General features: G+C 39.7%; 2 protein-coding genes across 2 annotated transcripts; one reads left to right on the top strand and one right to left on the bottom strand.

Annotated features, from left to right (window-relative positions):
* Positions 1 to 622: 622 nt before the first annotated feature.
* Positions 623 to 4,104, top strand: LOC150008516 (low-density lipoprotein receptor class A domain-containing protein 1-like). Its single transcript, XM_090278960.1, has 4 exons — positions 623 to 717; positions 2,389 to 2,532; positions 2,656 to 2,778; positions 4,028 to 4,104. The coding sequence occupies exons 1-4, from the start codon at positions 645 to 647 to the stop codon at positions 4,102 to 4,104; spliced, it is 417 nt and encodes a 138-aa protein (XP_090135086.1). The 5' UTR covers positions 623 to 644.
* A 2,889-nt stretch (positions 4,105 to 6,993) lies between these two features.
* BTF3 (basic transcription factor 3) lies at positions 6,994 to 13,796 on the bottom strand. Its single transcript, XM_090276374.1, has 6 exons — positions 13,565 to 13,796; positions 13,152 to 13,220; positions 10,063 to 10,176; positions 9,533 to 9,734; positions 8,281 to 8,337; positions 6,994 to 7,399 (listed from the first exon to the last, which is right to left on the bottom strand). The coding sequence occupies exons 1-6, from the start codon at positions 13,694 to 13,696 to the stop codon at positions 7,353 to 7,355; spliced, it is 621 nt and encodes a 206-aa protein (XP_090132500.1). The 5' UTR covers positions 13,697 to 13,796; the 3' UTR covers positions 6,994 to 7,352.
* Between the last annotated feature and the right edge of the window lie 394 nt (positions 13,797 to 14,190).

The following is a 14,190-nucleotide window of genomic DNA, read 5'->3' as shown; positions in this document are numbered from 1 at the left end:
TTTGGAAAGTTTGGTTGGAACCCAAGACCAAAATCTGCATTTCATCTTTGATATAGGGCTGTAGTCCTCCAACTCTGGCATGTGGATGTGCTTAAAAAACATGCAGATCCCCCCGCCTCAACCCCTAGAGATTCTGATTCTGTAGATCTGGAGTAGAGCCCAGGAATACATTTCCTGCAGTGATTCTCAGGTAGGCAACCTGAAAACCAGGTCTGAGGAAACCCTGGTATAGTAGACAGCCCTGGTCAGGGAACTGGAAGACCTGGGTTTGAGGTGAGATAGTTCCACTCACATCAACATCAGCCTCGGAAGTCATGTCACCTCACTGACCTTGTTTTTTCACTCTAAAGCTTCCTTTTCAAAACTGGGGGAGAAATTCATTCATCATAAGGCTGGTAAACATCGGATTAGAAACTGCAGGCAGGAAAAGCACCACACTATAATTCCAGGCACATGCTTAAGGTCCTGTGATTTTGGCTCCTGCCTTTCACACTGAGATAACCATGAACATGTGACTAGTTAACACAGTGTCCCCAACATGAGCCTCTGCCCTGAGATGAAAACGTGTTCTCCTTCCTGTTGTGTGTTTTGCTGTGACAGGGCAACGCTGGCCTCCCCCCAAGCAGTGCCTCTGGATTTCCTGCATGGCGTTCCTTGTGCTCGGAGTTCTGGCTGCTGTGATTGGTCTTGGGATTACCTTTGGGATGCCCAGAACAAGTATGTGTCTAGGTGACGGACATGTCAACAACTTATGCAACCAATGAGATATTTATCCCCCATATTATTTCCAAAATGGGTGAGCCTACCCGGCCAGGTAGCTCGGTTGGTTAGACCATTGCCTCGATACACCAAGGTTGAGGGTTTGATCCCTGGTCAGGACACGTGGCACATGCAAGAATCAACCAATGAATGCATACATAAGTGGAACAACAAATCAACCTCTCTCTCTCTCTCTCAAATAAAAAAATAAAAAAATGCTTTTTTAATGGTGACTCCACTGATAATGGGTGGTTGGCACCTAGCTTGTGCCTCCACTACTCTAGATACTTCATACGTCTTTATTTCACTCTTTTAACAATGTTACATTGTAGCTGCTGTTACCACCATTATGAACAGAGACTCAGGGGAGTTTGGTGACTTGCCCAAGACCATATGGCTGGTTAATTGACAAGCCAAAGTTTCAATCCAGGTCTGCACAGTTCCAAAGCCTACACAGCATGTGGTCTATTCCTTCAAGGAGTTTCTGCTATAATTAGGGAGTCTAGGCAAACAGTGGTGAATAATACAGAAGAGCATGTAATTCGGTATTAAATTAGGTTGGGTGGGGTGTTAACTATTGTTAGTAATTTGAGAAAAGTCAGTCACAATCACAATGCCATGCCCCTAATGAATGATGGGATACAAACTGTGGCATCATCTGCCTCTTAATTATCAACCTGGTCCCAACTACAAAACTTTGAAGATGTAAAATAAACCTTCACCAAGCACTCACCAATGCTAAACCAGCCTGTTTGCTACTCCACATACCAAATCATAATTTTCTGGAAATACATTATTTTAGGCGTAAATACATTTGAGAAATAAGTGTTATTAACAGATTAACTTACATCAAATTTGTTTAAAAATTTTTTATCCTCACCAAAGGAAATGTTTGTTGATGAGAGAGAAAGAGAGAGAGAGAAACATTGCTATGAGAGAGAAACATTGGTCGGTTGCCTCCTGTAAGCACCCTGACCAGGGATTCTATGTGCCAAGATCGGGGATCTAACCACAACCTAGGTATGTGCTCTGACCGGGAATTAAACTCACAACATTTTGCTGTACGGGCCAACGCTCCAATCAACTGAACCAACCATCCAGGGCACCATCAAATTTTTATATTACTTAGACATTTTTAAAAACATCATCCCATTACTTTGACAAACTCCCACTTATTTTTGAGTGCACAAATTCACTTCATTGAAACAGTGATCTCAATTTAACTTACAATGTCCCCTAGAGGTTGGTGTACCGAGTTCTCTCTGTTCCTGTTTGTATCTAAGAAAATAATGGAGGGGGCTCCATGGAACCAGTCCACAGCAAAGCACGCACCAGAGCCGGGACTTGTGGGCTCCCTTTCGCAGGCACCTTTAGTTTCTTCTCAGGCAGGAGTGAGCTTGCACTTGTTTTCCCAAATGCCAGTGCTCTCACAAGAAAGGCGAGCTAAGTAGGCCTAGAGAGCTTTGGAGAATGGGGGAGAAAAGGAAAAGGAGAAGAAATACCAAAAAAAGAACAATGGAAAGAAGCAGAAGGGGGAAGGAGGACACAGAGTATTACATTATTAGAGCTTGATGTTCAGGGTTGTAGATGCATAGGTCGACACCCAGTACTTGTCTCATACTCTTCCAGGCTGGCCATACCAACAGTGTGCAACATCTTCACAGCACCTCGGCTTCTTGTGCGAGGACCTCACCACTTGCCTGGCACCCTCCCTGCTTTGTAACGGCCAGTGGGACTGCAGTCAGGGTGAAGATGAATCTGCTGCCTACTGTGGTGAGGTGGACAAATAATCGAAATGAAAGAATAGGCACCAGCAGCTAATAGTCACCATTTATAATTAAAACATGACCATGCATGAATGATTTCTATTAGAAATAATGCCTTTGTTTAACACAGGCCAAATGCCCAGCAGTCTCCCACAAAACTTGATATTCAAGTGTCCCAACCAGGTGACTTGGACATTTGTGGACAAGGTGTGTGACACAAGAAATGACTGTGGCGATTGTTCGGAAGAATCAGGTAAAAATGAAAATGTGGGATTGCTGTTATTAATAATGAGTTTGTTTACATGAATTAACCCATACTTAGAAAGCTTCCAAAGGATATTTAAATTCACAAGAAAGCAGCTTCATCATTTCCAGTAGCTTACATATCTTTTATTATAAAGATTTAATCACGTCAAGATTTTTTTTTAAAAACAAGTCTATACTATTCATGAGTTTAAAAATAATTCACATGTATCAGAAAGAAATGGCAACTTCCAGAAGTGACTAGCATAAATTAAAAGCCGTTTTGGCTAGGACACAGAGTACTAGGCGAGGCATCTTGGAGTTAGTACAGGAGAAAAAAAGGATAAGAGCTGACATTTATTGAATATTAATTGTATCTCTAGCAAATAAAGCCAGATTTGCAAAAGTTAAAGGAAAATACTAATCTTGATGGACAACACTTGCCTGCTGTCAAATTCTTTTTGGATTTCTTTGGAAATTTTGGTCAAGATCAAAGAAGAGTCTGTTGAATGCTTTGGCTCTCACAGATTTCTGTGTTTATTTAACCTCCTCCTCCACCGCTCTCCCTTCTGCCGCCCAGTGTTCTCCACAGTGGCGTAACACTGTGCAGCACCCTTGATCGCTTTGCAGTCTGGCAAGGCTATATTATTAAAACCATGGCCATAGATACAGTTCCAATCCCTCATGACCTTCGTCAGTATATAAAAACTTTATCGGAAATATAGTACACAACAGAGATCATTTCTTGCCTTTTGCCTGGTCATTATGGGAGGTAGAAAAAGAAATGCTGCCTAGGAGGTGCATGCTATCTAACTATGTGTTGGTAACAAAAAGCTAAAAGTATAAACAGATTCTGTTCTTCTTGCTAGCTGCCAATTAGCAAATACTGATTCTCTTCCCTGCTTACTGAACATACAAACTCATATGGACCCTTCCTTGCTTACACTGCATGTCAGTGTGTTTATTTGCAGGCAGATGGAGAGAGGTAGCACTGTTCTTGGCTTTCAAAGTACAAATTGTTTCACCCAAATGTGCAGAATCTTTAATAAGCATCTGCAATTTCCCCCTAGCATAGTTTTCAGTATTATTTTTAAGACCCAAAGGACCATTTCATTTACAATAGTATTTTTTCAAGTCCACCTTGATATTTTAAGTCATGCTTTTAAAAATAAATAAAACTGTCTAGTTTTACAGTGCCCAAAGTGTTCAGGCTGGACATGTGAAACTGTTTTCTTCGCTGACTGTGACTGCATTCCCAGAAATCGCTGCAAAAATGGCATTCAAGACTGTGCTGATTGGAGTGATGAAAATTTATGTGAATAGAAGACTTTTCTAATTATTATATTAGAAAAGCCAGAAACTGTTATTCTCTGAAGACTTACAAAAAAAAAAAAAAAATTGGCAGCCCTGGGTGGTGTGGCTCATTATATTGAGTGCTGGCCTGTGAACTAAAAGGTTTCCTGTTCGATTCCCTGTCAGGGCACATGCCTGGGTTGCGTGGCAGGTCCCCAGTTGAGGGTCATGTGAGAGGCAACTGATGTATCTCTCATACATTGATGTTTCTTTCCCTCTTTAACCCTTCTTTCCTCTCTTTAAAAGTAAATAAGTACAATCTTTTAAAAAATGACATATTTATCTTTGGGGTGTGGTAACTAAAGAATCAGTGTTATGTAATGAGGAAAAATGATTAGTAGAAATCAGACCCAAACTTTAGTGATTTTGAGCCCATTTCTAAATTTATTCTAAAATTTAGAATGTAGCTCTCTGCCTTGTGCACACATGGTTATTACGGATATGCCCGAAATATACTCTCGTTTGATTTCAAAAAATAAAGGGTATTAATCTTGAGTTCTCAGATCAAAATTTGTCTGTCTCTTCATTAATGTAGCCCTGGTTCAGATCCAGCTGCAAGCTAGTTTGGCCCAGGGTTAGTCTTAATAGTGGGCAACAGCCAGAAGTTGAACCAGATCAGAACCATCTGCCTCTGTAGCCTGCCAGGGCCCAAAGTTCTTTCTAGTAGGTCCAGAGCAGACCTGGGTTTGAATGTCGTCCTACCACTTAAGGGGCCGTGTGACCTCACACGAGCAATTTCACTTCTTGAAGATGGCTTATCTGCACAATGTGGCTCTTTGGGGGGATTGTTATGGTAAGCAAAGAGCTATAACACAAGTGGTACAGTGCTTAACATGTATGTTAAGTCCCAGCAATTGTGGGCAATTAAATTTTAATGTTATAAAAATTAACTGCTATCCTTCTCTGGGGAGGGAATTATATTTCCCCAATCCTTTGCCCATCAGACTTGACTGTGTACTTGGCTTGCTGTGGCTGATGAAAGTTGGTTATTAATGATGTGCATCATTTCCCAACATAAGTTTAAAGAGCCAGCCAGTTGTCTGCTATTTCTTTTCCCTGTCTTGAGACTGCCAAGGTTCAGATTAGGCTGCTCAGGGGGCAAGTGGAGCCCAGCCAGCCAAACCACTAACATCAGGTGTGACAAATAAACATTTGTAAGAAACTGAGATTTTTAGTCATTTTTAACTGTAACATAACCCTATCTGGATATTGAAGATATTAGAAAAAAATCCTTTATTAATTCATAGCTACCAGCACAGACCAAATTATTTAAATGGACCAAAGAAATAACGTTTCTAGATGTTGTTGGAAGTCTGAATACAGGTGAACAGGATCAACCTTTGCTGGCTCCTGCTACAAGCAAGTTGCCCTGGGATAGACCTAGCCTAGAAATCTATTGCACTTATCACCTGTACAGATCCAGGGTAAATAAATGGACGCCCAGATAGTGGCATTCTTCACATGCTTAGATCAGCCTGTCGGTCACCGCAACAAAAATATCTAATTGTGCCACTCAAAGCATAGCCAGTGGACCTGCAGCATCAGCATCACCTGGAAGCTTACCAAAAATGCAAACCTTCAGGCCCCACACCAGACCATCCCGATCCTCTGCCCTCACTGATTCCACATGCTTTGGTTGCTTACATACAAGTGACATTTAACAACTTTGAGAAACACCTGACTCAGCAGCCAGGAGGCTGAGTGCTCCAGAGATTGCTCCATTAGTCTGGGACCTGGAGTGAATATATAGCAGAGCCCAACCTAATCCCCAAGTCTGGAAACGTGTAATTGTTTAACTTTGTAAATCACTGAAGTTTTGGAGTCTGTGTTATTGTAGCAGTGTACTTCAACAGAACTGTTACACATACCTAAAAATACAATGTTAAGGTATACAAATATTGTTTACATATTTCATTTCTGGTAGGCAATATTTAATACTGACTTTTAGATATAGCTATACAGTACCTTCAGAGGTACCTGCAAATGAGTTCTTGCCTTGACTGGTGTGGCACAAAGCAAAAGGTCACTGGTTCAGTTCCCAGTCAGGGGTTGTGGGCCTAGTCTCCTGACAGGGGCATATGTAAGAGGCAGTGAACTGATGTTATTTTCTCCCTCCTTACCCCTGTCTAAAAATAAGTTTAAAAAAAATCAATAAAATGAATTCTTATTGTTGAAATAGACTAAGACAATTTTCTTCAGTTGGCCTTAATACAGATTACACATACTTGTTTTACTTATCATTTGTAAAAATTTTAAAGTTCCTTCAAGGTTGTAATTGCTAATACAATTTTTTTTTTAATAGCCCTATTATCAAGGGAACTTTCTGGGGTGCTGAAACTGTTCAGTAGCCTGGTTTATGATGGCAGTTACATGTGTTACTAAAAAATTCTTACAACTGCATATACACGTCAATTTTACTGTATGTTAATTTAAAAACAATTTTTAAAAAAGAAAAAATATCCCTATTCATTTAATGTAATCACTTAAGGAAAAGTTATGGTGACATTTTACTACTTTTTTCCCAGGTATTTTATAGAATATCCTACATAGAATGGGTTAACTACTTTCACTTTTTTGAAGTAACTTTTGGTTACATCTACAAAATGGAGCAACTAGTTCCTATTTCACAGATTGAGGATTAGAGAAAATTAAGCGTGGACTTAGATATAAGGCACTCAGATATGCTTACAATATAGACAATACAAAGAGAAAAAAAAACCTTGCTCACCCAAGAATATTCTACTCCCATCTTATAATTCCACCCATCACATAAACTATGGAACCCCTGAGGGCCAATGGAAAAGTTTTCAAACATGAGAACTTTATACCACCTGTTATGTTATACTATCACGTTAAATCTTTAATAATAAAATTCCATCAAAGATTATCTGTCATATTACATGCCATGATTAGCCTTCTACAAACAACTCTGCTTTCTGTGTACAAATTACTGTCAATGAAATAAAAGAAAAGTATACTAGGCAAAGAACTTTATTAATCTTGGTTTCAAACTTTATTCCCAGGCTTCTTCAGCTTAATTTGCTGCAAAGAATGATTTGTGTATAAGCAAAAACTGAAAAGAGCTGCAGTGTCCAAGGGGCTAGAGCTTAAAAATATTAGAGATCTAGATTTTATCAGATCCATAAACAAAATTTGAAAAAGCAGTCATATTATAAAATAGCAGCTCCCAGTAACTTCTTCAAGTTTATCTTCTTCAGAAGTTGACTCAATTCAGTTTGCTTCATTCTTGGAAGCCTCATCAAAATTCTCCACAAGATCTAGAAAAAGATTTTAAAAAGACAGAAACTCAGAAAAAAGGCAAATATACAAATATAGATCTTAGGAGGACATAGGTAAATGCTGTCAAAGTATCAGGATATAAATTTAAACACTTTTTATTTCCAATGAGACCACCATCCACTCAGCACATTTTGAATTATGTGTTTTGGCATGTAATTACAACAAGAGAGGGAAAGTCATTAATTTGCCAGTGACATAAATACTGTGCTTAAAGAATGTGTATATACCGTCCCCATTCCCATCCCACCCCAAGAATTAAACTTAAGCAATACATTAGTCAATGTGGAGGGCAGAACCAGAGTACCATGACACACAATTCTAAAGTTTTCTTGGATTCCTAAGGATACCTGTCCATGCACAGTGGAATTATTTATGACCTAGTGATTCTATTGCCCAGTACATACTTGTTTTGCCACACAAAAAATTTATTCATTAACAGTTTAGAAAAATGCCTGATTGGCAAAGGAGCTTTTTTAGAATGGTGTTATATCCACAGATATTTAAATAACCTCTCTGTGTCTTCTTATAAATTTATGTATCTCATAGTAGGAAACAACGGCCATCTGTAATTTGTAAGTAATTACTACATTTAGCTAACTATATATACTTATTTACTCAATACTTAAGGTTATACACCTCCAACTTTTTGGGATCCCAAACAGAAAAAAGCCAAGTCCACAAACATAATGCTCACTGAAATAATACCGCATTGCTTTTCTCATTCTAAGTGAGGTTCATGTCTCCTTTCCTTCTCTTTACTCTGTATCACCTCCCTCAAGGTAGTCTTTTTTATAGAATAAAGATTCTTTATTCTCCCTTGCTGAGATTCTGCAGTTTAACCACAAGTAACAGTCCCTACCTGGAACTTCATCATCATCATCCTCTCCTGTAGCAAGTGGTGCTTTTCCATCCACAGCTATAAAAGCGAAATGTAAATGTTATTCACACGTTTGTCTAAGTCTTCAATAAACAGTAACCAAAAGAAGAACAGATAAAAGGTTTATCTTCATGATGTAACATTTGGGATTTTATCTATAGTACTAGCAATGACATGATATTCTACAAATAAGCGAGAACACTAGTTAATAAGAGCCAACAAATCAAATTCCACACCATCCTTTTAATCCCTCTGGTCCATCAGACACTGAGGTAGCATGAGAATAATAGGGAGATCCCAGGATAAACCCACATACCAAATTATGGTAAGATTTATTTTGAGAGGCAAATTAAGATGCTGTTTTCTCAAATACTGTTGTGCGGTGCATGGCACAGGAGATATGCTCAACAAACATTTACTGAAATGAAATAAAATAATTTAAAAATTAAGTGTTTTTGAGTGGTAAGCATCCAGTTTCCTTTTATTACACAAGAAAGGGAACTACCCAGCATCTTGAGAGTTGGAACCTCACAGTACTAACCCCATATGATTTTCAGTGGGCTGCTTCAAATGTCTAGTTCAGCTCTGAAAGGCAAAGACGACTTTCTAGAAACTCTTACGCCTCTCAGTGTGACAAAAAATAATAAATTGAAGCAGAGTAAGCGAATACCCAGAAAAACATAGATAACTAAATAACTAATAAGCCTCTCTTGTTTCTACATTCCCATTCTTCAAAATTTTGATCAGAGGGCTTCAGCATAAAGTAGCCATACCCCTGATGAACACTTGAATTCAACTACAATATTTTCTGCCCTGACCTAAATTCTTACCATATTAAAATTAAAAACACCAGAATAGTGGCAAGCCAATTCTTAAAAGATTATTGGTAGTTTCAGTTGTATAGATACAACCGATGTAACCTGATAATTTAATCTCTAATTAATTTTAAACTTCCAATTATCAAAAAAGCCAAAAATTATTATTTTCATCATTTCCAACTAATAAAAGGAAACCTTTTAAAGTCTCTCACTCAAAGCAAGAAAGCTAGTAGGAAACAAACAAGTTTATTATTCACATCATACTAAATTATTGTATACACTAAGAATATCAGTATAAAAATTGGTCTTTTTTTTAGAAGAAAGGTTGCATTTCCAAACTGGAAGATATTCACATCCACCTCACACCCTGAGATCTTAGAAATCCACTGATAAATAAGTAACTGTGCAAAACTCACATTGTTTGGGCAGAGCTTCAGCTAGTCTCCTTAAACTGGTCAGACTGTCTGCACCAAGCTGATTTAAGATGCTGGGCAGCATTTCTGTCAGCTGCTTCGTCTCAGCATGGCCTGTAATGGTGAACGTGTTCGCTGCCAGAGATGCCTGAACTTTAGGGTTGTTAAAGTGGATCACTGTTCCTTGGTTTGTGAACATATTTACCTGTGAAGAAAAAAAAAAATTAAATTAGCAACACCCATGAAAAACCCCTTTAAAACTAACATCTTACTAAGCAAAAACTGCAGTCTGGCTAACTAATCTAGTATTTCAGTGTGAGGCACAGGTGGAGTGGAAAGTGCATGCAATCCAATGGCTTTCAGACTTAGCAATCTCCCTGATATTCATTAATAGAATAGAAACATTTTAAAGGAATATAAAATATTCTGTTGAAAGTACTGTAGTAAAAAATTTAAAAAAATCATTAATATATGAACAGGAAAGTTTTCCAGAGAAATTTTGTTTTTATAAAGAAGTAAAACTTGACGCATACCTCTTCAATGCCAGAGATGTTGTTTACCCCCAACTTCTTTAAGGAGAACTGAAGTTTTTTATCATCTGCTGTAGCTGTTCTGTGAACCACCTTCTTCTTCCTACGAGCAGTACCCTACGTTGCAGAGAAGAAGAGAGAACACAGCACACATTTATACTGTAACAACAGACATTTTCAAAACAGTTTCAATTTCCTTTCTGACCTTTGGATGGGTATGAGAAAATTACCATGACCACAAACTTTTATGCAGCAAGCAGGCAGTTTAAGGCAATGACGAAAGCCAAAAGAAGGAAAGGAGAGGGACTGTCTACAAATCCTTAATAATTTCTACAGTTCTAGTTTTCTCAGGTATAAACGAGCTTTTCCAAGTCCTACTTTTTACATTAGCTCCTCTAAAGTGATCAAAGAGGTGGCATGTATCAACCTAAATTAAGCCTCACTGAGCTCAATATGCAGAACTACTAACTTTTTCTTTTTACATTAATTAAAACTTATCTTCAGCCAAATGAACCTCCTCACTGGTATTAAGTAGACCAGACAGGAGCTTCTGGACCAAAGCTCTTCCCTAGCACCTGCATGGTTCCCGCCCTCACTACCGACCTTTGCTTTGACGTCACCACATAAAGAGTGGCTTTTCCCAATGACCCAAAATCAATAGCAACTCCCACACTCACTCCAGATTTATTTCTCTTTACAATACTTACTACTGATAGAGATAAGTATATTTTATTGTCTGTCTCCCCTCACTAGAATGTAAACTCCTTGAGGGCTTCTATCTACTGCTATAAAACTCAGTTATCTAGAATAGTTTTGGGCTCAATGAAGAGTGAATGAATACAGGCAGGCTTCAAGAAAACTTGTGGTTTCTTGTACATACATGCCAAATCTCCAATCTCCCTTTTCTCTAAAATATCCTATAAACTTCTAAAACCAGGCAAACCCGATCACCCATATTCTGCTTAAAACTCTTAAAACCCTCACAGACTCTCATATAAACTAACCCTTTACACTGTACTTAAGGCTCTTAATAGAAAGACCACCATCCACCTACCTCACTGTCCCCACCTCGATACCAGTTCTAATCACCCTTTAAAATCCTGTTCAAGCCATTATCTCTTCTGTGGTTTCCCGAAGCTCTACAGTTAACACCCTCACTCAGCCAAATCACTCCCATTACTAGATCTTGAAAATGCTTCTATTGTACTATGCATATTACACTGTGAAAAAAAAAGTTTCAAAGACGTCTATCTCCCCTACTCACCCCTATATACCTTAAACTATTTAAATTTTGTAGTCTCAGGATAGAGCACAGTAAAGGCATTTTAAGGCCTTGGTTTAACTGAAGAAACTATCAATAGCTACATAGAATACTAGCTATCAACCACCCGAAAAACCTTTAAAAATAACAATTACCTTGAAGTGGTCATGTAGATACCTGGTTTCCAGAGAATCCTCTCTAAAAGACATTCTAAGAAACTACTACATGAGATTTAAAAACAAAAAACAAACAAACAAAAAAAGCACACCTTCTATAGTTTTCATACACTTTACGAACAAAGGGTTCAATTTTCACCAAAATAATTAAGTCATCGATGCTCTGATCATATATTGAAATAAAGAGCTTTTATAACATTTATCTAGAAAGTATTTAACACTTCCAGTTTTCTCTAAGGCAAAACTAACTCACCTAAATTCACATCCCATAATAACTAGGTTTCTTAAGAGCTGAAGAAAATGTTTCCATATTATAATGACAGAACTACTTCCTCTATTAATTGGTAAGCAAGTTTAATGTTACACCAGCCTTAAGGATCCTGCAAAACCTCAACTTTCCTTTACGTAGAATGACTTCTCTCACAAGTTAAAGACTAACTAACGTTCAAAGAACAAAAAATGAAAACACAAGCACATTATTCAAACTACTCCTGAAACCTGCACTAAAAGGCATGATGGTTAAAAACACCAAACACTGACCCACAAAGACTTGATGAGTTTTTCTTTCTGGCATTTGAAGGCCACACCTAGCTTTAACAGTTACTAAAAAGGACAAGAAACACCTACTGAAATAGGTTGGTGCAAATCTTGACTACTACTTAAGTCTAAGTGCAATTTTTGGCTATTTCACAGAAGACTCTACTTGAACATCAATGCTTAAAGCTGAGAAAAACTGACAGGCAATAAACCTGCAGTATGGAAGCTTTCACCAATTAAGTGGATACCTTACAAGTTTGACCAAGTGAAGACACGCTCTACCCCAACAGGCTACACCACGCCTTGTTAAACACTAGGAATGTGCTAACGAGGAGATACAGAACCAGGCATACCTCGGTGTAGAGTGAACTTCCGACTTAAAGTCAATTACTTGAGAACAATCTAAAAACTCACTAAGTAAAACAAAAAAAATCCTCCTGTCAGGGCTCAGTATCCAGCAGTAAGAACCAATTAAACCAAAACGGATAATTTTAAAACACACCAGCAAACACTCTCATTCCCTTAGCATAACTGCAAAGTCAAAATGAAAAGATCCCACTTAGGTAATATTTTCAAATCCACAGTCGCTGCTTTTAAAATTCCAAAGTGTACCTGTAAGATCTTCAAATACATCAGAAAATACACAACTACTTCACTGGACTGCATTAGCTAAAGAAGCATTACAAAAAGGTCTTAATTTACAAAAGACACCAACTTCTCACTATTAAATAGTCAACAACTTTAGGCCAAAACAAGTCAGAGGTAAAATGGCCACAATGGTATGTAACTGAAATGATATATTTTCTTACTAATTACATTAGGAAACACTTTTGTTTTCCTTAAAACACTAACACTGGAAAGTATATTTACATAAAAACAATGTATATAGTTTAAATACTCTTTCACCTCGATTCGCTTTTTCCTGAGTATACAAGCTGCATGATTCACCTACACAACAGTATATTGTATATATAATTGAATCCGCGCCCCCTCTCACCAATTTGCTAGCTCTGTGAAATGCCCTCTATAGACAAAGTGACGCGCCATCAATGCCAGAAATGCAAAAGAAAAAAAAAAAAGCCTAAACCTCAAAACTTTAAAAAACGATTAAAACTTACTTTCCCACCAATGCGCACTTGTGCCTGCAGTTTGGCGAGTTTCTCTTGGTTCATGATAGTTTCTTTCATCTATAAAAACAGGAAACCCTCAGCGAGGAAAAGTCCAGTTCACTCCAGCATTCCACGCTCGTTGTTGTTTCCCATCACACCAGCAGCACAACCTACACAGGCCGAAGCCTGGATCCCAGAGCCACCCCGCAGAGCTCCCTGTCTCAGTTTGAGAAGGCGCCCAAAGCACCCACCTTCCCAACCGTCCGCCCCCTTCCCCCACCCCCAACTCCCCTCCTCTTCACAGGCCCGGGAAATGGGCTCTAAACCCACGCCCGGTCGGCAACCCCCACCCCGGCCCCGGCCCAGCCTCGGCCTAGCCAGGGCCTGCCCGGCCCGGCCACTCTCCGAAAGCCTCGCGGTACCTGAGGCTCCTGTCCTCGGGTTCCGCCGCGAGGTGGAGGAAGAGACGGCGTCGCCTCGCCCCCAGGGCAGCCGCCCCTGGCTCGACCTCGACCCCGAGAGTCAGCCTGAATGGGTGCGCCTGTCCGTCGCATCGCCTTCCTCTCCTCAGCCCTGTCCCTCCCTGTCTCGCTCCTTCCGGGCACTTCCCGCCCCCGTTCCCGTCCTCCTCCCACGCCGGCGTCCACAGCCTTTTTGTACCTTGTTGGAGAGAAAACGGGGCCGCGCGGGGGACTAGGGTTGGTGCTCAGGGGGGTCTTTGGCAGACCAGCTGAAAATAAGCGCGCACACGCGGGGACGCAAGATGGCAGCTAGAGGGAGGCCGGAAGTGACGCAAGGCCACTTCCTTGAAAAGTCAGGAAACGGACTTCGCTGAGCGCTCACTGCCTTGCTGCGCAAGCGCGGCCCCAGGATGCGGGGTTCTGTGACCATCGCGCGTGGATGAACTTTCCTTCACATCCAGCGCCGGCTGGGTGGGAACGACACGGAAGACTGGGCTGGAGACACCGCGAGTAGCCCTAGGGAAGGCCATTGAGGGGTCAGAGAGCACAGTTCCTTAAACAGTTAAGGTTGAGTAAGTTGGCCCGGT

This window comes from Furipterus horrens, unplaced genomic scaffold (genome assembly GCF_987537825.1).
Source record: "Furipterus horrens unplaced genomic scaffold, mFurHor1.1.pri manual_scaffold_5, whole genome shotgun sequence".
Classification (NCBI taxonomy): Eukaryota; Metazoa; Chordata; class Mammalia; order Chiroptera; family Furipteridae; genus Furipterus; species Furipterus horrens.
Note: the sequence above shows the minus strand (reverse complement) of the source record. Positions and strands in the feature narration are given on the sequence as shown.